The 26,653-nt window shown below is 44.4% G+C and overlaps 1 protein-coding gene across 3 annotated transcripts in view; it reads left to right on the forward strand.

Annotated features, from left to right (window-relative positions):
- The window catches only part of SLC26A8 (solute carrier family 26 member 8), a 3,396,452-nt gene that overhangs the window by 3,218,424 nt on the left and 151,375 nt on the right, over nt 1–26,653 (forward strand). For all 3 annotated transcript variants that reach the window (XM_069633436.1, XM_069633435.1, XM_069633437.1), the window contains one exon: nt 24,613–24,978. In XM_069633436.1, coding sequence (XP_069489537.1) covers nt 24,613–24,978 — 366 coding nt within the window. The remainder of the gene's footprint in view (nt 1–24,612; nt 24,979–26,653) is intronic.

Genomic DNA, 26,653 nt, shown 5'->3' on the forward strand with positions numbered 1-26,653 from the left:
GATTTAAAGACCAGAGACCAAGTCATAGGGGCTGCTGCTGTTTGGAAGAAGACGGTTCATTCATCCGCAAAGCTTGTAAAGACTGGGAGCATGAACCGGTGTGGCGGAGCCGAGAGGCCCACCAGAAGGTGAGAAGAGAAATGCTGCAAATTCAGGTTGTGCCGCAGCCGAGCCAGGAGCCAGAGGAAAACTCCTGAGCGTGCGGCAACCATGGAAAGCAGTGTTTTACCTACCGGGACCTGGATGAAGGCAGGCGTGCTGTAGCTAGGCTGGGAGAGACAACAGAGTGAAAGGAGAGAAGTCCATAGAGGAAGGCAGACATATACATTTACTGCTTGAGCGTGACCAGAGCCGAGAATGCCAAGAGGAGCCGGTGAGTAAACCCAAAGACAGTGGGGACCCTAGGGCGTTTTGGCGACCATGCCAAATAAGAACTGTAATAATTAAAGCAACAGAAAGAGAGAAAGTAAAGAGACTGAATGAGAACCAAGAAAGTATATTGCGAATACGACAAGATTGGTTGTATGGATTACAAATATGTGGGGAATGCAAATCGAATGATGTATGAAGGAGATATACAATATCAACAAGGGTGTTCACAACTGTGGAAGTAAAAGAGGAATCAAATATAAGAAGTGCTGGCAGGAGAGTAAACCAGGCATTGACAACTGTGTGAAACACAAGTGAATGAAAAGTCTTGGCATGGGAGTATACCAGGCAGTTGCAAGTCTACACAAAGTCATAAGAAGACATATAGAACTGTGTTTACTAAACAAAAGGAACCTTTTGAAAGAAGTGGAACTACAAAGCTAAGCAGTTTAGGAAATAATAGTACTGTTGTGTGCCAAGAAAGACACAGAGTACTGTTAGACAAAGAATCACTTGTATTGAGGAGAATTCTGGGGGAAGGGAGCCACCCCCTAGAGCCAAGGTGTTTCACCCTTTAAAAACTTTTATGTTGGAGCTGTTTATTCTTCCATTACAAACCCTTTTGCAATTACCTAAGGTTAAAGACATTTCCCTTTTTACCGTATAGTTTAGTTTATAGTATATTTATTTATTTATTGTGTGATTTAGTTAAAACAAACTTTACACACATGCAAACAACGATCAATGATACAAGATGAAACAAATCTAACACAAATCAATTTCATACAATTATAAAAACAACTTCAGTACATTCATGTTAATTAGCAGCCTATCATTCGGATTATTTAATACATTCCACCACACATCTTCCCAAGTTAAAAGTGGGTGAATGCTAAAATACAATTTAAAAGTCTCTGTATGATGGACAGTTAACACTGAACAATCAATTATAAGGTGCTTCAGGGATTCAACATTTGATTTACAACAGTGACATTGGCGATCAGTTAGTGGTGCTCCAGATCGACCACCGATAACATCATTGGTAGGAAGGAAATTTAATTTAATGAGGAGCCAGAGAGTTCTAAGGTGTTGAGAAGCATGCTGAGTTAGATATTTCTGCAGGACGTTAAAAGGCTTAATGTGCATAGAAAAATGATGAAATATGTTATAGGAACAGAGATTATCCCTGTTTTTAATCCAATCTGCCTAATATAATGATTTAGTTACCTTGCCTGGATTGCGCTCCAACTCCTCAAAAGAAATAGATTTGTCAGCCGCCATCAACAACACTGAATGAACTCAGTTTTCAAGAACTACACACTTGCCCTGATTGAGCAATTAGTTAAGTTGAACAAACAGGGTAGATGCTGGAGGAAACAGCACTTTTCTCCAGTCGACCTTTGTATTCAGTGAAGTAATACCCAAAATATGCTTTACCGGGTGGAACGGCATACTACAAGGAAGCTTTAAAAATCTTTTCCACACAAACGCCTCTTGCTTGGCCCAATATAAGTTGACGTCCTTTACCTCTGCCCCGTAAATAAGTTTCGTGACAATCACATGATTATACAATTTTAGAGCGGGTGTCATTGAAAATGACCATATTTTCTGTCAAAAACACTAAGTTGGGATGCCGCTGTAATAGCTCCAATTCTTAATTCAGCAGTAGCCAGCGATATAGCTTGTTTGGATCTGATAGTAATGCCTAAGTATTTAAACTCAGACACCACCTGAAGCCTATTGCCGTCAATATGCCATCCAAAGATGGATCTCCCTGATGAGATCTTTCTGGGGTTAAAGTTCAAAATCTTGGATTATGTGACAATTATCTCAAGGCCCAATTCCCTAAAGAAATTCTGAGCCTGCAGAAGAGACTTCTGTAGTCCAACTGCCGTATGGTCAATTAAGACAAGGTCAGCTGCATAAAGGAGATATTGCAAAACAACCTGACCCAACCTCGGTGGATTAACCTGTGACCTCTCCAATGCAGCCCTGATTCCCAGGATATACAAATTAAAAAGAAACGGGGCTAAAACACATCCCTGTCGCTGAACGCGGTCAACAGAGATCTACCTTGAATAGCCATCCCGCTTATCCAGCTTGATTTTAATCTTTAAGTCTTTATGTAAGAATTGAAGCATAGAGACCAAGGCCTCAGGGCAACTCCACAGCCTAAGCATCCCCCATAGATGTTTGAGTACCACGCAATCAAAAGCCTTGAATACATCCAGAAATGCGAGATTAATAGTCCTTTTTGTTTGAAACGCCTGATTTTTCAAAAGTTTTAAAATCAGACAATTATGGGCTGTACTCGTCCCTTTACGGAAGCCGGACTGATTACAGTCCAACTTATTAGCAGAGGTAGCCCATCTTTCGAAAGCATGAAGTAAGAAACCAGATTGTTTTTAATATGTTTATATGAAGCGTCCAAAAGGGTGATAGGGCAATAATTCCCTGGATTAGCTCTATCCCCCTTTTTGTATATTACTATGACAATGGCTTCTCTCCACGTGCCTGGGTACAAAGTTCACCCTACCACATTATGGTACAGTTGTAGTAAAACTGCTGCCCACAAAAGAGGCTCAGATTTAAGTGTTAGATTGGATAAGCCGTCAGGGCCAGGGGCCTTTGAGGACTTAGCCCTATTAATCGCAGCTAATATTCCTGCTAGGTCGACATCTAGTAAGGCCCAAGCATCTTCTTCCAAACAAACCTCTGTTTTAGTGGTTAACCAACCCTCTTTAGAACCTACTAAATTACTAAAATAAGCCTCCCACTGCAGACCTGGAATCTGCTGATGCTGTAATGAAAGTTGCACCCCACCCCTCCTTGGATAAGTCTGCAAAAGTTATCCGTCTGTCGGGAGGACAATCTTTTCTGCATCAACTTGAAGAAGAAAGGCTTGATGACCCTTTACACAGTACCTGTACGATAACTTGAGCCTGGCGATAGTATATTCCACGCTTATACCCAATTTTTCACTTATCTTCACTCTCAGCCTTCTCTTCATTTCACGAATTTCTGCGTTATACACATGTCTGGATGACAGATAATGACTCTCCCTTGTGAAATTCGAGGCAGGTATAAGATCAGATAGAGTACTCTGAAGATGGAAAGCGTCTTGAGAAACTAGAGAAGAGTGACCTGCAGATTTATTTAATCTTGAGGGCAAACTCTTACCCCTCTCACAGGCTCCACCACCCCACGAGGATGCAGCCCGGACCTGAACATCTTGGGACTCTTCCTCCTCAGAGAATATTTCAGCCTGAGCCTTCAAGGATCATAGGAATTTTGAAGAACCTCTATTGGTCCTACAAGGAACCGACTTGGGTTGAGTGAGAATTTTCACGTTCTTCCTCCTTCTGCGGCCAGCCGCCATGGGTGCTACTGAAGCAACCCCGGCAGTTGCCCCGGGTGGAGATGTACTACACACTTCAAACTTCGTGGAGGAGGAATTGAATCTAGAGATACAATATCGCAAGAACTAAAAGCCTTAGCTGGGACATAAGCAACCACTTCCTCCTCTGAACCTCCAAGCTTGTTAGCCCTAGTGAAGGTCAAACAAGAGTCGGACCCAGAAGTTTGACATGCAACAGAGGCTAAATTCACTGAGGTCGACACCCCACTAAACAATGCATTTTTACAAATAGCCCCCGGGGCACTCAATGCCACAATGAATCCATCAATAAAGTTCACTTTGGCTAGCAAGTCTTTTAACGAAGAGCGAACCTCTCTTAGTTCGTACATATTCACGTTATGCCCCCAGTCCATAGTGCCCAAAATCTGATTCAGGACTGTAAAGGAAAAAGCATCCACTATAGGCTCTTCCTGGGCCTGTAGGTCATGACCCATTTTATTGCCAACAGGCCTCTCCTCTATGGATGGAGATGAACAAAATGTATCAGCCGGGTCCCAGTTGATTAAAAAAGGTGTGGGCATCAGGTAATGGCAGCGGTTATAGAGCTTGACCTCCTCCATACTTTGTGGGTAAGACGGGATCCATACATAGGTTGAATAGCGGGACCACCCAAAGAAAGGTGAACTCTTTTAGCAAATTTGGAAGACACAACAGGCGCCAAGATAGATACATCGGAAATTAAATTGGATCCCACGCATTCCGCAGATCCTCAGGGTCAACATGAGTTCATGAAACTGAACAGTCTGCATTAGGTGGAGCATCAGTTGGATTTATTGATAGCAAAGGATTTAGCTGATCCGACATGTTAGACCCTCATCTCACACGATCATCGAATAATTCCAACTTGCAAGCCAATGGTTTTTCCACTAAGTAGGCCCGGCATAGTTAGAAAGCAGCAGATAGCAAAGCTAAAGATGGAAAGAAATGGCAAGAAAATGCACTGATGGTGCCCCGTTCGAAGCTCACCAACTAGTACAGCAGCCCACACTCCTTACACCCTAGTCCAGCAGTATGCTCTAAGGGCAAACAGTAATAACAGTTAGAGTGTTCTATCGGAGAGCTCAAAGGCCCAATGGCCCACAGTTGCTCTCTGTACCAGTACTAGTTAACCGCTATTAATGGTTGGCAAATCACTTCCAAACTATGCCGGTATTTGTTGTTATTGAGAGCACATGGAGAGATTGTGAGAAAAAAGGAGGAAATGGGTTATTAAGCCAACACAACCCGCACCTCCAGTTAGCTCGAATATGGGGAAGGAATACTTAATCTTACCACTAGACCAAATGAGGGTGTTGAAAGGGTGACCTCTGAGGATCGGCAGCCGTAATCCACGGTGCTACAGCACCTTGAAAGCGAGATCAGAAGTTGCATAGAGGATCGCGCATTAGTCACTCAGACACCCTCCCCGCGTTGCTCCGCTTCCTGTCGTAGGTTTTAAGGAATACCAGTAAATCCAGCAGTACTCCGATGCAGGCTGCCAATTAAGGCCCGAGGGTTCACCTCGCCGCCGAAAACCGCCAAAGACTCTGCAACGCTCCGCTACAAAAGGGAGTCTTTGAAGGGCAAGGCTCCTCCGCCTCAGCTCATTGGGGGAATTAGGACTGAAAGCAGACTCGAGTCCTCCAAAATAACACTGCCAAAGACTCTGCAAGGCTCTGTTTATAGTGTGAGGGTCAGAATAGAGCTTTTGGATACCAGGAGGGTTTTGATTTTGACATTCTGACACAGACAGATCCTTAATTTTTGGTTTTAGGTAGGGAAGTTCCTCTTAGAGCAGGGTCAGAGAGGCCTTTTCCCAAACCTTTTGTTGTCATTAAAAGTCTTTAACCAGAAACATGACTAACTTGTGTCCGAGTTTCATTCCTGAATCCTCACAGACTGTTCAGAAGATGTAATGGAGGTGTTGCTTTCATCTAGGAGGCCAGCAACAAATGCTCTATAACGCTGCTATTGGAACAGGTTTTGTAGCTGGGGTAGAGACAAGAAAATAGACAAATTCATTTGTGACACACCATCAGTGTTATCTTTTCTTCTGCATCTGACCCATAAAGGGCTTCAAGTTTCTACGGAAAGGGGCTATCTGGCTCGCTGTACATTTTCACGCGTTTGCCGGAGCAGGGCTCCTGTTTCAAACTCTCTATTGTCATCCAATTCCTGATGGGGTTAACTAATATCTTCCAGCTTATTCATTTTATTGTTTCTGGTTTGCGACCTCAATTTGGTTTTGAATTTCCTGATGGGTGTTACTTTCGAGGATCTTTATTCGTGTCCGCTGGAAAAAAACTGTGTTTTTAACAGCTGTTACATCAGCTAGCAGAGTTAGCGAGCTCCAGGCTCTGTCATCTAAACCGCCATTCACTATCTTCCTACCTACCCTCCTCCTCGTCCTTCTAACGATGAAGAAAGGTTTCACACATTAGATCCCAAGAGAGTGTTGAGTTTGTATATTAACAGACTCTCTAAGTTCAGACAGGACGACCAGCTGTTTTGTAGGCTATTGTGGTCATAGGATGGTACAGTCAGTTACAAAACAGATCTTGGGCCTCATTACATGTTTGCCGTTATGCCGCCGGTACCGAGCTTAGAGCTGGAGGTAAATCCACCACCCTACCGGCATACTTTGAGTGCGCCGGTGCGGTAACATTATGGTATGCGGTAATACCGGCATGTTATTACTGCACCGGCACACTCATAATGAGGCCCCTTGTCTCGGTGGATTATCCTGTACATTTACCAATCTTACAGTCTGGCTCGTAAGGAAGTCCCTGAAGGTCTGAGAGCTCATTACGCAAAAGGGGGGGGGCTACTTCCTCAGCTCTTCAGAGAGGAGTGCCGGCGCAGGATATTTGTTGTGTTGCCACCCGGTCTTCGTTGCATATCTTCACAAAGCATTATTGCCTGCATTCTCTATCAGGTCAGGACGCTAAATTTGAGAAGGCTGTTCTACACAGCATAATTAAAAAATAAATTATCCATTCCCTCCTCCTTCAACATACTGCTTTGGGAGTCTGTCAAAGATGAGGAATGCATGGGAGCACACAATCCATTAGAAGAACAAATTGCTTACTCTTGGTAATGTTCTTTCTACTGGATGTTCCTCCCACGTATTCCTCATTGCTCTCCAAACCAGCCCCTCTGTCATCTGAGAGAATTTCTGTGATATACACCTTCCACTCCATTAATGCTCACGTCTTTTTAGTATTCAAGACCACTGTGCTGCTGAGAGGATTAACATGAACTGAGGCAATGGGTGCGGTACGTGCTATCTATACTAACGCCGAAGTCACAGTCGGGAGCGGATGCAAGCTGCAGAGGGACATAATGTTGGCGACGCACAGTGCCCAGTTCTGTGAAACGTTTTCCAAAGCTGCAAGCAGGATATCGGAGTATATCAAAGATGAGGAATACGTGGGAGAAATATCCAGTAGAAAGAACATTACTAGGAATAAGTCATTTGTTCTTCTGGCACGTCATGCATACCTACCACTGGTGAAAAACCCCATAGTGATGATTCTAAAGGACAATGTAATGGCCATGTGTTATGTAAACAAGCAAGGGGGCACCAGTTGGATGAAGCTGTGTGTTTTGATGGTACAGCTCTGTGAGTGGGCCTTACAGAATGACATTGCCTTACAAAAAGTGCATCTAGTGTGATTGGACAACGAGGCGGTGGATTGGCTAAGTCAGCTGACCCAAACCAACCACGAATGGGAGCTACAGAATGAAATCCTGTTTTCAATGTTCTCCGAGTTTAGGGCCCCTCAAAGGGATCTTTTTGCGACATAAAGGAACAGTAAGTGTCGGTGGTATGCCTCCTGGATGGGGAAACGGGTGAACTCTATGGAGGATGCCCTGTCCATACTGTGGGAAAGTTTTCGAATCCACAGAGTTCTCCGGGAGTTCCTCATTCCCATGAATGGTTAAATCCTCTGGTAGCAGCACACTGGCTGACACGTATTCTCCAACTACCTTTCGATCTCCCACTCCGTCCAGGCCTACTTCACCATCAGGAGTGCTGGGTCATACATCCCTCTGCCCAATTGCTTTCTTTGGCGATTTGGTGCCTGAAAAACAGAGCTTTTGTCATATGGACCTGTCTGGGGATAATCTACAGATGATGGAGGCCACAAGAAAGAGTTTGACCTGAATGCATTACGAGGACAAATTACTTCCATGTTGTCATTGGATGCTGGGGAGATCTCAAGATGCTTTACATACATTGGTGGAATTCTTTCTTATCTGTAGATAGAGAAAAAGGTGGAGGCCCCTCCTGGGTCTGAGCTCTCCTCCTGTGTTCAGGTTATCGTAAAGAGTCTCTCAAGGCTGCAAAGAGAGTGTAATACAGGAACTCAGGCCAGTGTTCAAAAATGTGTTCAAAGAGGCAAAGCGTATTTGTCACTCTCAACCTGCGCCAACGATATATTCAAGAATAAATATGTCAAAAGTAATTGTGATTTGTCAAGATGTATTTCCAATGTGTAAGCCGACACGTGTTTCGACCTACTAGGGTCTTCTTCAAGACTGATACATGGTTATGATATTGATTTACACATACATGCAATATATAGGGGTGACACAACACAATTCCCAACAAATGTATGAAAATCCAACACATGTGAAGTTATGGATAGGACATGCAATTCCCCAAATAGCATTGATAACTACATCCAATCAGTAATGATAAATATACAATAATTAAAGCAATTGGAGATGTTGCATGGCATGGGTAAAAAGCCAAACATTAGGCACTATGAAGAATTGTGAAACAATATAATGCATCAACCAACCACAGAGGTTTATGATATAATAACAAGACAAACAGAAAATAGAAGAGATAAGAACAGGGGAGGGGAAACACAATATTTTCAAACTCTTGATTACATTGGTGTCGGAGGCGGCTTCAGATTAGCTGTGGTGCGGCTTGACACGTTGTCTTTGACGCTGCTAGGTCCTCTCTTCTAATCTATCTTTGTCGGCGGCTGGTATACCTGTGTTCTGGAGCTCTGGTGATAGAACCTTTCCTTTAACATGCTTGTTGCCGGTGCCAGAAGATCCTGTGTGAGAGGACCTTAGGACCCTGTTGGATCTTAGGAGGTTGATTGCTCAGGTAACAGGTGACGACCATCTCTAGAGCCCCCATACACGCTCCAAGTTTCTAGCTCTCCCTAATTGGATTTACCTTTGCCCTGACTTGGGCTGCTCAGCCACTGCAGCCACCTGCCCACTGCCATTTCCAAATTTTGCAGCGAGTGCATGCCGCACCCTGCAAGAGGAGGAGGTTGGCTGGTGAGAACTGCATTGGGGGTGGCAGTCTGCATTTAAGTTTTGCGTCTTGGTGCTTGATTTCGTGCTCTCCGGTTAGGAGAGCAGGATACCAAAGCAGGAGTGTGCAGAGTGTTTGGTGTTTAGGGCCGGTGGACCCCAACAGCTGCTTTGGATTGACTAGAGTTTCAGCCTGGTAAGACCTGCCAATGGTCTCTCTTCTCTTTTCTCGGCTATTGTCTACATTGGGGTAACAACGAGGCGGCGGGCCAACAGTCCCATTGCAGCACAAGCTGCAAAACATGCTATGGTGGTTGGTGGTGTCATTAAAACCATGGGGACTCACAGTCACACTGCTGCCCTTGCTACCCTGCCCACTGTTCACCTCCTTTGGAGCACAATTTGACTCAAATGCTTACATCGGTAATGAAGCTGCCTTGCTGGTTTTGTTAATGTGCCCCGTAGCAACTCAATATCTGATGTGGAGCTCATTATGGAGTCCGGCGACATAAACACTGATCATCAGAACCACGATAAAGTCACTGACATTGATATTGATAAGGACGTTGCAGAAGCGGACGATGTCAAAGACATAACCTCAAAAGAAGATTTTTTTCCAAGTCGGGTGCTTAGATCCTGCCTGCAGAAGATGTTTACAAAATGGGAGCTGAACGTGTAAGTCGCCGACTAGGATAACTGATTTATTACCTGTTCGCAACAAGGTTGCTCCAGGAGCCATGGGTCCTAATTGCAACCTAAATTCCATTGACTTGAGTACCCAATTCATGGCAGAACTTTTGGCAGCCTCCCCCGTGTTTGGGTTCAAAATTGATTGAGACAGTTGTATGTGCATTGGGTGGTGGGAGTCTTTGACGTTTAAGTCCCAATCCTGGGGAAGCTGCTCTGGCCCTAGGTTGGGACCAGCAGGATCAGTGCCGGAACTCTCTTGGAACACTGGACATGGGGCGAGTACTTTGACTTAGGCAGCAAAAGTGGCTTTGGTTTCTGGTCTTGTCTTTGGCGAATGTGAAAGCCTTGGTCGACCATGTGGTTGAATGTGGGGGAGTAAGCCAACCTGCTACTGCTACCACTGACTTCTCTTCTTCATTGGCTTTTGCCCCTGCTACAGTCAACCAGGTGGAGGCTCATGGTGATGTGCACGCTTCAGCCCAGTCTAATGTTTTCACCAGCTTTGGAGTCACTGAGGTGTTGGACAACTTAAGTTTATTATCTGCAGGTACACTATGGTACATTATGAGTTGAGACTAAGCCTCCCCGTTTGGGATTTTAGAGTCCTTAATAGTGCAACTACTCACTAGATCTGCTGTCATCTTAAAGTGTCTTAAGAAACAAGATAGTGAGATAGCTATAAACGCTGGATCTTTGTCTCTTCTATTTTGCAGAACCATTCTATCCTCGAGAGAATTAACGCTGGTATTGTGTCTACTTTGTGTGATCCTTTAATTAACCAGCATGAGGAGGGGAGACTGTGGACGCCTCTTCTTGAAACAAAAACGCCTGATTCTGTTGTATGGTATGCACGCAGAAAGCGTAAAGTTATCCATCAAGCTACCATGTACTCAGATAAGCAAAGACAGAAAAAAAGTATTTAGGATGGAACCAGAAATTGGAAATGATGGAAATAGTCAGCCAGTAAGGCAGCGCTTATCTGCGACTCTAATTGCTCCTCTGGGCACTGGCACTGCAGATAGCATTGCTGCCCCCTTGCCTGACAGGAAAAAAAAGAAATGCAGCATTATAAGCACAGGAAATCTGGGTCAGGGAAGGACAGCACTCCAGAATAAGTGTGTTGTTCAAGCATCCTTCTTATCTGAGGATGAGGACAAGTGTGAGCCGTCGAAGAATAAGGAATTAACCTGTGAACCGGCTCACTACAGTGTAACTCATCAAGAGCAAGAACAGAACATAGTCGACCTGACAAAAACGGGCCGAAAGAAGGGTCGAGGAGGAAGTAATCCACGAATAGCTGGAGCCAATAATACCAAGCTCTCCTGTGAGGCGGGGCCAGTATATAACCGTAAGCACTTGTTTTCAACTGCCATTGCTCTTCAATTGTGACTGGGAAGTCTGTTACTGAACTCAATCGTAAGACTTCGAACATTGAGGTCCAGATGGATATATGCCCTATTATTGAGAGTGAACAAGTTTATAAATTAGACCATACAGTGGACCTTAAAGCTAAGGCACTGAAAATCAGGAGTCTTTTTCGTTCTAGTCGGCATGATTATTTGAACCGTTAACACATTATGGAACTGTTCCAATCTATCATTCCACTACGAATTATCAGAAATAGTGATACTCAAATAGTTCATCAATGTGAAGAGGAGTAGTTGGTAACTTCCTTGGTTTATTTTCTTTCGGAAATCATGGCTGATTATGTTGCAGTATACAATATAATGGTAACTGAAATACCCCAGGTCCTCCAGGTAAATAATACAGTAATAAACACAGTGGGCCCAGGTAATGAGTTTGGGTAGGAACTACTAACTAATGTCATACAAAAAACTAAATTTATTCCAATGTACATAGATTTGTCAACACTATTTACTCAAAAAACACATTCATTTATATACATTTGACATCTTCAAAATGTATTCCACCAAACATACGCATACCTACTCTCACGCATCCAATGCTTACTTCACAATACAAAGGTTTACCCTTAATGTGAAACGCTTTTTACAAATCACACAAATGTGTAATTTCTTTACATCCATATAAACTGCCAGCATCTATTGATGTTCACTAGCACCCCAAGCTTATTGACATAATCATCTACACGTGTTTCGGTCGTTACATAAGGGCTTTCCAAGTTTAGCCTTGCATTTTTCGACCTTCTTCAGGATATGGGCAGGGCGTCAATGTCGCCTCACCCTAGTAACATGATCCAGTGGAAAATGTCTTCCAACACAAAATCTCCAAGTTCAAATGTTTGGGGTAGTGTGAACTGTGGAACTAATCCTTAATGCTCCAAAGATACCAGTTCAAAGAAGCAGAAAGAGATTTGGGTAACACCAGGTGAGCAATAACCATGGAGAGATAACAACATTCATGATTTAAGTGTTCTGGGAAGGTTTGTCATCACTTGCCGTTGACTCCACCAGACGTCATCAAATGCGTTGAATGAATTATGATCTTTATCTTTGCTATTCAAGACTTTTTTGTAATATATACAAAGAAATAAGTCCTAACTAATTTTCATCTTTTTGTTGTGTTATTGTGTTTCCCGTCCCCTGTTCTCCCCTGTTCTTTTCTATTTTCTGTCATTTTCTTTGTATCATAGCCCTCTGTGGTCGGTTGATGCATTACATTGTTTCACAATGTTTGGCTACTATTCTTCACAATGCCTAATGTTTGGTTTTTTACACATACCTTGGAACATCTTTAATTGCTGGCATTACTGTATACTTACAATTACTGATTGGATGTGGTTATCAATGTTATTTGGGGACTTTCATGTCCCATCCATAACTTTGCATGTGAAGGTTTTTAGCCAATTTGTTGGGAATTTTGTTGTCACTTATTTTGAATCTGGTGTACTCTGGAATGCAGATGTCCTCCTATAGAACTTTAGTCTTCCTCACTTCATCGTGCCCATTGCACTCAGCCTGACCAACTGTACGTCCTGCAAGCCCTGATACAATAACACTGTGTGTGTTCCCCCTGGATGTCAAAATATCATATGCTGTGTGACCCCTGGAATCAGCTGTTGTTCACCACTCTTAGCTCCACGTGCATCGCCTGACCTGAAAATGGCCAGCGCGATGCGGGATGAGACCGAGGCTCTCCTCGGTTTCTAAGCAACAGCGTTGCTTTTATTGTTTCACCCGCCCCGGTAGGCGAAAGAAGGCCTAAGGAAAAAGGCCAACTTCCTGTTTGCGTCTGTTCACCGTTGTGAGCCACTGATTTGAGCACTTTAAGGTACTTCTGATCTCCCACTGATCTTACTCTATGTTTCCGTCTCTCGAGCTGCCTGCTGCTGTCTCCCACAGCCCAATCTAGCATTGTACTACTCCACGGCTTGATATATATATCAGAAACACTCACAATCACCTCTCCCACCGCCATTTGGAACATTACCCTCGAGGATTAGAGCATGCACACCAAGGACTAGTCCAGCCTTAAGCACTTTGTTTGCTGTACTATGAAAACAGCACCACCTATGACGCTGTATAGTCATTAATGCGATGCTCACATACCCGTCCCAATCAAAACTGGGCTAGATGTGCTTATCATACAGGCGATGCCCTGTCCCGTGCTTTTTTATATTGTATTAGCCCTACGACCTGTTGTTTCTAGACAATCAATGTACTGTCGATGCCCCTGCTTTTCTTCTTCAATACGCTATGACACATTTATTGTGTATTGTACTTATGCAACATTACGGTAAGGTTCACTGTACTACTGTATTCACTGTATTACCTAGCATTGATCAGTCTACTAGATGATATGCATGATTGTTCTACTTTGTGTATTAGACCGCGCCTCTAGGCCCTCTAGTACTAATTTTGGCAGTCTTATGTTCTACCGTTGGGCACTGCGCCACGCTCTAAGGATCAGTCATTATTCCTACTACTAGACTACACTCTATGCTAGCCGAGCCATAGCACCACATGGTCGTATGCACTGGCATTTTGTCTACTATCACCAGACTTCCACTGCTCACCCATTTACCGGTCATCGGTGTGGCATTTACCGCTAAGTAGGCCTGACACTGCATTACTGTTGCCACACCATATGCATTAGGCTATATCTATAGACTTCACTAACGAGGGAGTAAGTACTTGTACTTTGCCCATTACCATTTGACTTACTGTTGCATCTTGGGACGTGCCCTATACTCAACTTACTATACTCTACCCTTGCTACCCAGCACCAACTAGTATCCTAACTCACTAGGCTCAGTATCCCACTTGATTATATTGGTCACCTGTCTACTTGCAGTACACTATGTACCGTGCACCTCAAACCTTAGGACTACTCCTCATACTGTGCCTTATCACTATACTCACATGCTACATATCAGGCACTAAATTTAACTGGTCCTGTGCAACACACCTTCCCACTATGGAGCCTGCAATTATTACGTCCGGATCGAATAAATATTTGAATAACCCAGCTTTATGGATCAAACACTTCACTACCAAACCAACACCCAACCAATCCTGTTCTACTAACTATAGGAACCTAAGACTAGGCTCTAGACTCACGCTGCAAACACTACACATCTCCACCCCATCTACATCTAAACCCGGCCACTACTCAAGCAATGCCACTCCTACTGTCACGTATAAAAAACTTGCGACTCATAACAATACTCTGCATAAGGCTAAAGACACCCTGATCAAATGTGCCCTTATCAATGCCAGATCTATCCCAGCAAATGCGCTAGACATTGCTGATTTTATCGAAACTGAAGCCTTGGATTTCCTAGCCGTTACGGAAACATGGCTACATGCAGCATCTGGCCCCTCACTATCTCTAGCAGTACCAGAGAATTACGCCATCATCAGATGCGATAGAGACTCCTCCCTCTTTAAAAGATCTGTTAATCTTCGACAAATCCCAAACACGCACATTGACTCTGCTGAGCTATTAACAGTTAAACTGCAGATATGTCCTAATCAAACAGCCACAATGCACTTCATCTACAGGCCACCGGGCCCAATCAACACCTTTGCTGAAGACATATCAGCCCTCATCACAGCTAATACCAAGCCTAACTCCCAAATTATTTTATTTGGTGACCTCAATCTAGGTTATCAAGATACTAAGGACTTGGCAGCTCAAGATTTAGCCAATTCACTAGCAGACTCAGGATTCACGCAACACATCCATGAACCGACCCACAGTAAAGGAAGAACCTTGGATTGGCTCACCGATTTGAATTGCTCTATCAATCTTGGATCTATCACACCATGTACTTGGTCGGATCATCATAAAATAACTTTCACCTTCAAATCCAATCTTCACAGTCTCAAATCTAATTCTGCACCTCCCATCCACACTAGAAATAAAAAGGACATTTCCAAGGACAAACTTTTCCCCCTAATCCTTCCTCTTCTGAACAAAGCCTCCGCGACCTAATCCAACCCTACAGCCTTAGTAGACACCTACAACCAAACCATACTGAAGGCACTAAATGCTATAGCCCCTCTCAAACTAATGAAATCTAAACTTCATGCCAATTTGAACTCATGGTTTACCCCTCAATTAAGAGATTTACGTAAAGTCAAGAGAAACACAGAGGCACACTGGAAAGGCCACCCCACTGAATCTAACCAAAATATCCTAAATATGGCATCAACTGCATACAAATATGCTATATTCCTAGCTAAAAAAGATATTTAAAATAATTGCATTTCTCAGGTTGAATCTAACATCAAAGAGCACTTCAAGATCCTTAAAGAACTTGAATCTCCAATAGCCCAGATCGACAAATGTATCACTGACACCACATGGTGTACTAATATCGAAAAAGCGCTCCTAGAGAAAATGTCCACTTTACAAACTAAAATCACCACCAAAAAATGCAGCCTTCCGACAGACCACCCCTACAATCCCTTCATCAACAACCACACCACTCATGCACCCACGTTCAAACCCTTTAACTTCTCCCCATTTTCCACTTGAGAAGTGGAAAACATCATCAGAAAGATCAAACCATCCAACTGCCAAGGCGATGCATGTCTGGCCCCAATCATTAAAGAGGCTGCTCACGAACTAGCTCCTTTTATTACTTCATTCATTAATGCCTCCTTTAAATCAGGGTCGGTCCCTGACAACCTTAAAGACGCCTGGGTCATCCCTATAATAAAAAAAACCTACCCTCGACCCTAACAACCGTGCCAACTACAGACCCATCACAACAGTGCCCTTCCTACCAAAAATGTTGGATTGTGCAGCATATCTCCAAATACAGGCTTATCTAGAAGCGAATAATCTCCTGGGTCTACGTCAATCGGGTTTCCGACCTAGGCATGGTACAGAAACCGTCCTAATCGATTTAAAAACACAAATCGAGGATCTACAAGACAAGGGCAAACTGGCACTACTACTCCTGCTTGACTTATCAGCAGATTTTGATTTGGTGGACCATCAAATCCTCTGCCACCACCTCAAAATTGCTGCTCATTTCTCAAACGAAGCCATTTCATGGATTAAATACTTCTTGGCCAACAGAACCATGAGGGTCTTCTCACCCACTGCGTCTGCAGAACCATCACCTGTACTATGTGGGGTACCGCAAGGATCTTGCATTTCCCCCACCCTCTACAACATATTTACTTAGCCACTCTTTGATATTCTTGACTATTTGGGTGTCACTTACACAAATTATGTGGATGACACCCAGATACTCATCCCTAGCTCAGGTGACCATGTATCTGACTCAATCACGCTCAACAAAGTCTATGCAACCATCTAGGCTTTGTTTGAATGACGAAAAAACTGAGTTACTTATCCTAGGCTCTCGCTTTAGACTGAACAAATTAGACCCAACATTCAAAACATTCAGTATCGATGGGAACACCATTAAGGTGTCGAATGATACCAAAACCTTGGGTATCTATCTTGATTCCACCTTATCCTTCAATAGACAAACCAATGCTGTGGCATCAGCAGCTGCTTATACTTGCAAACTTATAACAGCCTGCAGACCCTTCCTTTTCACCGCTAACTGCATCACCCTCGCTATAACCCTTATAATGTCTAAGATTGACTATTGGAACGCTCTTCATCTTGGAACTAGCCTCGCAAACATCAATACACTCCAGGTAACTCAAAAAACGCCATTAGGGCTGCCCTTAACATCCCTAGGAAATCACATATATCTGACACTAGACGCAACCGGCGCTGGCTTCCTATTGACCAAAGAATAGCATTGAAAACACTTACTGTGACCCATAAGTGCCAAGCTAACTGCGCACCTGAATACCTATCAAACCGCTTCCCGGCTCACACCTCCACACGACCTTTGAGATCTACCCAAATCCACTCGCTGCACATACCCAGATTTAAACTGCAAAAAGCAGGTGGGGCCAGCGTCCCAGTCGTGGCAACCAAGTTATGGAACACCCTGCCTACTGCATTGAGAACTGTGCCTTCCTTCTACTCCTTCCAGCACAAAGTCAAAAATTGGCTCTCTGACCAGGATTTAATGCCCCTGCTACATACTCTAATAACATAGGTATGCCCTTGCTGGAAAATACACAACTGTACTACTGTATATATTTTATGTTTTATGTCTACTGCATCTTTGTGAATCTCTGTAAATTTGTAACTAGATAACTGCATATAATTGCATGTATGTAACCACTTTACCACTTTTATCACTTTATGCGTCGAGATGCCCACGGGCCCGGATGCGCTATACAAATAAAACAAATACAAATATCTTGCGGACTTTGTGGTTTAGGACATGCTGATTTCCCTGTCAAATCCAGTAATCAAGTCCTGCTTCCTGGTCCTCTTATCTATTTCTGCCATCACACAGGCCTTTTCCCATGTGAGTTCTGAAAGTAGTGCTAACGATTGTGGTGCACAAACTCTTTATTCCAATGGCATCGGTATACCTGTCGCTCATGTCATGGAAAACTTCTTTCTTAGTAACCATTGAATCAACATGCAGCATTACAAGCTACAAGTATTATCAACGGCAGAATTCTATTTCTCTTTCACAGATAAAAAGTGGTCCTTCTGACCCATACATCCTTCCTACCAAAAGTTACAGGTATTTTTTCCTTACCCTTAGGGACTCACCGGCAGAATCCTGCATTTTCTGGACGTTCGTAGGGCCTGGAGTTGTTATCTTAAGAAGACTAGATCTCATAGTTCCTCAGACAGTCTCTTCATCACTTTTCGGGATATCCAACTTGGGTAGTCAAGCAACTAAGGCAACAATTGCCCCGGTGGAATGTGTTCTGATTCACATGTTGCTATGAACTACAAGGCAGAGTTCCACATGAAGGACTTCAAGCGCATTTAAGTGGGGCAAAAAGCACAGCAGTGGCTTTACAAAGGCACATGCCTTGGGAGGCAATCTACAAGAAAGCTATGGGCCACTGCATTAGCATTCTGCAGACACTACGCACTTGACAGTACCACAGTGAACGCGCAATTCGGCCAGGCAGTACTCAGGAACATTTTCTCAACAGTTTAGGTTCCTCCTTTTTTGTCAGAGTGATGATTGATATGGAGTAAAGAGGACCGGGCATAGTACATACATTTTAGGGAGAGAGAGGAAGGGCGTATGGAGGAAAAAAGCTGATGTACTAGGAACGCAGTAGTTACAACTGTGAGTAACCTTTCCTTTACGCCTTGATCACTGTTCTGTTCATTTTGGAGTTGTCATGACTTACAATTGTCACATATTTACCTTTAGAAAACTGTTGACATGGTGTCATAAACTCTTAGTTTGAACAAAAAGATAAAGCCATACACCCCACAACCCCTATATGTCCCCTACAGCTCCTCATCACTTATGCTTTATAGCACTTTTCTTGCACTTTGCTTTCCCATGTTGGACCTTATATCACTACCCACCCTGATTCATCCTTTGTTTAAATCTCTCCCTGTCTCCATTTACCAAGGCTACTTGTCAGTACTTTATGTGGCTTCTTTTTACAAACAAAAATGGTGATGCCATTAACAAGCGTTGTAATGTTACTATTTGCCAATTAACTCACTAAGAACAAAGCCGTCGGGAGAAGGCCAAGGGAAAAGGCCTTCCCCCCTCTCTGCAGCTCCGCTGCGAGGGAGACTAAATTCACTGAAGAATCTAGCCGCCGATGCTCGCGTGAAGCACCACTGCGCCTCCCGCCCCTGCTCCGCCTCATCGTCACCCACGTGGTCTTTGGGCAGCACTGGCCGTGAAATGGCCTCCCTGGTTGCCCAGACAACCAGCAACAACATACTGGAGCCCGGGAGAATGCCCGCGAAATTTCACGCCGCGGCCCAGGCCCGCAATAGGTCTGACTCGCCTGCCAGCCCCTCCCCTCCTGCTTTAAAGGGAGTGGGAGGCGGCCGACCAGGCGAAGCCGTCGGGAGAAGGCCAAGGGAAAAGGCCTTCCCCCCTCTCTGCAGCTCCGCTGCGAGGGAGACTAAATTCACTGAAGAATCCAGCCGCCGATGCTCGTGTGAAGCACCACTGCGCCTCCCGCCCCTGCTCTGCCTCGTCGTCACCCACGTGGTCTGTGGGCAGCACTGGCTGTGAAATGGCCTCCCTGGTTGCCCAGATAACCAGCAACAACATACTGGAGCCCGGGAGAATGCCCGCAAAATTTCACGCCACAGCCCAGGCCCGCAATAGGTCTGATTCGCCTGCCAGCCCCTCCCCTCCTGCTTTAAAGGTAGTGTGAGGCAGCCGCCAGGTGAAGCCGTCGGGAGAAGGCCAAGGGAAAAGGCCTTTCCTCCTCTCTGAAGCTCTCCGCTGCTCGGAGCTGCTAGCGGCAGGAATCCATGCTTGCGCCCGCAAAAACAGCCTCTCCATGGCCCCCATGGCCCTCCCACCTGAGCTCAGCAGGAGAAATGAACTTCTCTCGCTGCCAACTGGCACACAGAACCCGACCGCCTATCAGCCTAGACCTGCATTAAGGAACGTTCGCTTGCGATCGAGATATGCTGTACTAAGCCGCATTCAACGCTACGCATGTGTACTCACCAGCCACCTCACCGCAAGGCCCTGCTGGTCTGCACAACACAGCCCACAGTCAGCCTATATCCATCCCAATCTCCAGTGCCGTACAGCACCGGTAGGTGCACGGAATGCAACCGTTGCTGTTTGCCATCAAGCCAGTCGAGCAGATCTAACCTGCAAGGCACGTTCTTTGTCATCCTCCCGTGCACATCCACCGTCCCATGAGACCTTAAATGCCCAGGTCATGGATCTTCTTACCGATGCACTCTCTGCAGCACAACATGTAAGTTCAACGTGCACAAAACAAGATGTTCTTCCTGCTCACTCTGATTTGCTATGCAATGTTGATGCCCCCTCTGCCCTGCTGGTCAAAGGTGCCCTCACTGCTGTGTTATGCAATGTTGTTGACCCCTCTGCTGTGTTATGCAATGTTGTTGACCCCTCTGCTGTTGTTGACCCCTCTGCCCTGCTGGTCAAAGATGCCCCCACTGCTGTGTTATGCAATGTTGTTGACCCCTCTGCTGTGTTATGCAATGTTGTTGACCCCTCTGCTGTTGTTGACCCCTCTGCCCTGCTGGTCAAAGGTGCCCCCACTGCTGTGTTATGCAATGTTGATGCCCCCACTGCTATGTTATGCAATGTTGATGCCCCCTCTGCCCTGCTGGTCAAAGGTTCCCCCACCTCCATGTTATGCAATGCCACCAATGCCGTTACCATGATCATCTGTAACCCCACTGCCCTGATGGCCAACGATAGGCTGGTTTATGCTCCCCACACCTCCAAACTTGTATCTACCACGACCCCAAACCAAAGACCTACCTCAGCCTCTTCTGCTAAACTTTGTAGCCCCCCCTCGAAGCACCTAACGTGCGCCCTGGTGAACGCCCGCTCCATCCCAACGCACACTCTTAAAGTACACGATCTCATCAGCAGGGATAATCTTGACATTCTTTTTATCTCTGAGACCTGGCTGCAAGACACCTCCGGACCCGCACTCTCGCTCGCCATCCCTTCTGGTTACACCATATTTAGGCAGGACCAGATAGGCCAAAGGGGGGGAGGTGTGGCCATCATAGCCAAGGATAGCCTAGACATCAGAAGAATTCAGGGTGAACTAGGGCACAACGCCAAATACCTCCTCATCAAACTCAAAACGTCTCCCAATTCCACCATTGCCTTTCACCTTGTGTATCGCCCACCAGGCCCTCCCACCAACTTCCAAGAAACCCTCATCCATTCTCTGTCCCACAACTTGAAAAAAACCACCAAAGTGGTAGTACTGGGTGACTTCAACTTAGGGCTCAACGACCCCCTAGACTCCAATGCCACTGCCCTACAAAAAGGACTTACCACCTTAAGGTTTGTCCAAGCCATCACCAAGCCTACCCAGACTAAAGGTCGGACCCTTGACTGGGTTGTGCAACACAACTGCCCCATTCTCCATTCTACCATATCACCCATCCCTTGGTCAGACCACTCCTGTATTAACTTTCACATCGACATCTCTACAGAGCCTTCAAAACCCACCATCTTGCTCCCCGCTGCACTATCTGGGAGCTCCAAGAAACTAACGAAAGATACCCTCCTTCCGTACTTACAGGTTCCAGCCCTGCAACCACCATTTGCCAATGATCCTGCAATATTAGCCAACACCTTCAACCATATCATAACCACTGCAGTAGACACTATTGCTCCCTTGACAGCCAAAAAAGCTAAGAAAACTAAGCACTCCAATGCTTGGTTCTCCCAAGCACTCATGGATCTTAGAACAAAAAAAAGGGCTTCACTTGTCACATGGAGAAGAAACCCTACTGAACTGAACAAAGCCGCCTTCAAGGCCATTGCGAGAGAATACAAAATTGCTATCACACAGGCCAAAGCTGAATCCTACAACACAAGAATTAATAATGCAGATTCCGGGACTAAAGAAATCTTCGCTATCTTTAGGGAACTTGAATTCCCCTCAACCCCACCACCCAGCATTGTCAAAGACGATGCCTGGTGTAACCAAATTCAAAGAGCTATGCTTGACAAACTTGACTCTCTGCACACCAAAATCCTAGCCCATCAGAAAGCTATCTCCTCCTTACTAGCAGCCCAAACGGCACACCCTACACTGGTCACACTCAACCAGGTACCCAAATTTGACTTCTCTCCCATGAGCGAATCGGAGGTCATCGCCCTCATTAAGTCCGTTAAGCCTTCTAACTGTAAGGGAGACGCCTGCCCAGCTCACATCATTAAAGATTGTGCGCCAGCCATCGCCCCCTTTGTGACTGCTTTCATCAACTCCTCCTTCCAATCATCCACTGTACCCAGCTCCCTGAAAGAAGCGTGGGTCCGACCTCTACTAAAGAAAACATCTCTTGACCCGCTGATACCTGGCAACTACAGATCCATTACTACGGTCCCCTTCCTCTTAAAAATCTTGGACAAAGCAGCCTATCTGCAAGTTCAGAAATTAATTGAGGACAACCACCTTCTTGGGCTACGCCAATCCGGATTTCGTCCTCGTCATGGCACTGAAACTGCGCTACTTGATCTAAAAAATCAAATAGATGACATTAGAGATGCAAGCAAACCGGCGCTCCTTTTGCTCCTAGACCTCTCGGTGGCCTTTGACTTGGTAGAACACAAAACCCTATGCCACCACCTCGCAACCACTGCTAACTTCTCCCCAAAGGCTTGCGCCTGGATCAACTCGTTCCTGCAGGAGAGAGTTATGAAGGTTTTCTCAGAATCCTCTAATGCCACACCTAGTCTGATCAAATGTGGAGTCCCCCAAGGCTCCTGCATTGCTCCTACTCTATATAACCTCTACACCAGACCTCTGTTCCGCATTCTGGACTCACTGGGTATCTCATATACCAACTATGCAGATGACACCCAGGTGCTCATACCGCTATCAGGGGACTATCGCACTGATGCGGATACCCTCAAACTCATCTACTCCACCTTTCAATCCTGGATGGCAGACAATTGGCTCTGTCTAAATAGTGAAAAGACCGAACTCCTTCTGATCGGGTCCCCCTTCACACTGAGCAAACTTGACAAAGAGTATCAGGCCTTCAATATAGACAACACCTCCATCGCTGTATCACAAACCATCAAGACCTTGGGCGTATACCTAGAACCTAGCATGACCATGGACAGGCAGGTTAATGCTATAGCTTCCTCAGCAGCATACCACTCCAAACTGATTAATGCTATCAGGCCATTCCTCACCAAACAGAACTGCATCACCATAGCCAGAGCTATCATTGGCTCCAGACTTCACTATTGCAATGCCCTCTTTATCGGTACCTCTCAAAGAAACTTTGCTAAACTCCAGATTGCCCAGAACAATGCCTTAAGAGCTGCAACTGGCATTTTACACAGAGAACACATCTGATTGGCTAGGAGAGAGGCAAACTGGCTACCCATCAAAGAAAGGGTGGTCTTCAAAACCCTTGCCCTAACACATAAATGTCTTCATGGACTCGCACCCCCCTATCTCGAACAAAGGATCCACAAACAAACAGCTTCCAGACCCTCCAGGGCCGCTTATGCCAACCGCATCCTGACTCCTCACACACGCAGAGGGCGTGCTGGGGGCTCGAGCTTCCCATCAATGGCAGCCTCTCTCTGGAACAACCTCCCAAACGAGATCAGATCAATTGAATCCCATTCTGCCTTCCGCAAGGCATTAAAAACTAGGCTCTTTGTCTAGAGGGCTCACCCATGTACGATTCCTGACACATGCTCCATCTCTGAATATTAAATATCACACCTTCATTGTATGTATGAGACTGTTTCTCTGTATCGTACCAACCAAAGCAAAGTTTTTCTGGACCGCTTATTGTAACCCTCAAGCAAGCCTTCTTAAGTATCCTTGATAGCGCCTCTATGCCCGTGGGCTGCAGTGCGCTTTACAAATGCAAAATAAATAAATAAATAAATAAAGAACATTTTTTTTTATAACTACTGAAAGCAACTTGTTTTAAATGCTTTTCTATTAAGGGACATTTTTAGCCTCTGGGGAAGTGATACCTTTGCACAAGAAATTTTGCTCTGCAAATGCATTCAAGCCTTGTTTTTCCGCTGAATTGAAAAATCAAATGTAAACATCCTGAGTAATTTCTGAACCCTCTTTACCATTCTCTTTAGATGAACAAGCCCTTGATTTAGTGTCTGGATTATTTAAAGAGAATAGAAAGTGCATGTTTGAGTGTGTCTGGGGAAGGACTCCAGCCATGTCTTTACTAATAAAATGTATTTTATGGGCAATAATTAACTCTCAGTGGGCTCAGCAATTCACCAGGGCTACAGCAGCCCGCTCTGAGGTAATTATTCAATCAGTACTCCGGGAAAACATCAGGCATTCTAATGGACCTTGTTTTGGTGGTGGGAGGGGGAAAAAAGGTTTGCACACGGAGCACAGACATTTATTTTCCCAAAGTAAAAAATTCAAAAAACATGGCTGCCATGTAAATAGCAAAGGGAGAAATAGGAAGGGGGCCCTTTCCCAGTTCACTCCCTGCCAATATAAAAGGAAAGATAATAAGCAGGTCATCATTGATCCAATGTAAGCGTTGGGGGAAATCAGGGAGTGGAAGGGGTGAGGGAGAGCAGTCAGCCAACAGATTGCTGCAAATGCAGGCTTAGGCTGGTAGATTCAGCCTGCACTGCGGGCCACCTGATTGGTTACAGCAAATTGCTTGCTAAAACAACCCCAAACCACGTAGTTGTTTTTCGAATTTAATGCCAGCGTTTTTACCTTTTTGCAAAACTCAAAAAGTTACATTTGTGATGAACAGCCCTATGATGTTGGCTACCATTATTAATGAAAAGGCAAGACTTGTTGGTATGAAATGTATAAGGATGATTGAATTCTAGTAATCCTTTTCATGACAATAGTTACTTTCAGTTTTTACTAGGTGAGAGATTCAGGAGGTCTGCAGGCATACCCCATGCTTCAGTAGCTAGCCCAACAAGCTACTACCAAAGTCCACGTCCATTGGGATTAGAAGAGGAAGTGTTCCAAGTTCACCAACTAGATCCAGCAGTTTGCGACGGTAAAATTGCACCTGCCTCTGCAAGGCACAGTTTACGAGATATGGATGCCACTTCAGTCAAGACAAATCCTGTGTGTTATACTCCATCACGGCAAACCTCAGACATGCACATCCGGACACATTCTGAAGAAAGAGGATCCCCAAAATTCCACACCATTGTTTTGGACTTTAGCATGGTGCACTTCATAGATTCTGGGGCTGTGAAGCTACTCAGCGAGGTATGCTCCTGTGTTTGATTGTGTTTATACTGCTAAATATTTTCTCTGTATATCTGTTTCAGCTAGTGCTACACCACCATGACCACCATGACTAGCTAGAACTACTAGATGTAATTGTATCTCATCAAATGCAGTAAGGATCAATTTGATTCCTTTGATTCCTAATTCTGCAGCATTATAATCTTTGCAGTTTCAAACACTTTCCCGTCAGCAGACTGGGTATCGTTGGTAGAGTTATAAGATTTCAGTTATAAAACAACATGTAAACATAATTTAAAACTATTTCCCAAGCTCCTCATTTGGGTATCTGTCTCTCTACAGGCAACAAGTGTATGGGCATCCATATCCATCCAAGGAGTTTATGTTACATTATTTTACTGTGGTGTGACATTCCTTGTGCCAAATGCTGCTCATGCACTGTAACGTCCCATCCCTTTCCTCCACACTTATGGGATATGGTACCAGAAGGGGATGGGGCTGATCCACATCTGCAAACATCAGTTACTATTGGATACATCCCTCCCACAGATTTCTAACCTTCTGAAATACACCTCAGGAGCAGTCTCCTTTGAATAGCTTCCTAGAGGTCCCCAAATGCACCAAGTGGCCCCCTGTTCAGCTTCATCATGGCCCTTTGGTGGTGTCTCATGCCAGAAGTAATGTCATCCATGTATATACCAGGTGCCACGGGCACCTTCTTCCCCAGTTCCATTTTTCTGGAATGATATGCAGGAACATGTTTCCAAACAAGGATCACTAAGAAAACGAAGGGGGTCTCCAAGCAAATGTATCCACGGTCGTGCTTGGAAAGAACACGTATATATAGAGAGCAACTAAGAGACCGGGATATGAAATCTTGCTTAGGTGAGGAGCAAGACTGAATAATTATTGACACAACAGATTAATGATATAACCAGATAAACGCATCATACAATATGAGGTGAAAGAATTCCATTCACTTCCTAAACATAATAGAAAATAGATTTATTAATTTAATAAAATATATCATAAAGGTTATAAAATTTCATAATATATCAAAAATAGAAAATAGTAAAATGCAATTCAGAAAAATACTAATGAATGATTGTCAAATACCAATCACTCCATATAAAGTCCAACGCAACCAGACCCATTCACATCACCGGTAACTCCATCCATACTACACTCATACATACCTAAAATGCATATCTCAACTACAATGGTGATTACAAAAATACACAAGCTATACATAAACAGAAGCAACCAAATAACACACAATGTTGTAGTGCCATTCACAGATTCTAGTCAATAACCAACACTGTATTACTAGAAAATAAAGTGTCCCGAAATTGGAGACCTTAATACGTCAGATTAATTGACAGTTAAATCAAAACAAGAAAAGATTGGACATGTTTCTTTCCATCTTCATGATTGACTTAATTATGTGGAAATTCATCAGGGAAAACGAAAGGCCTGAAGTCTTCGGTGATACATGGTACTGGGTTGCTGCAGAACACTGTATACTAGACTTGACCTGACACCTAAACAAGAGAACAGGCATTACTGATCTCATACCAAATCAATTCAATGGATTCAGTATATATCTGTATGACGCTCTAACAATGGGCGTAAATACAAGGTCAAGTGACCTAGTGAAGAAAAATTCACCGAAATGGGGTCACAAGCAAAATAATGA

The sequence above is a fragment of the Ambystoma mexicanum genome, chromosome 13, assembly GCF_040938575.1.
Source record: "Ambystoma mexicanum isolate Mex_15411 chromosome 13, UKY_AmexF1_1, whole genome shotgun sequence".
Classification (NCBI taxonomy): domain Eukaryota; kingdom Metazoa; phylum Chordata; class Amphibia; order Caudata; family Ambystomatidae; genus Ambystoma; species Ambystoma mexicanum.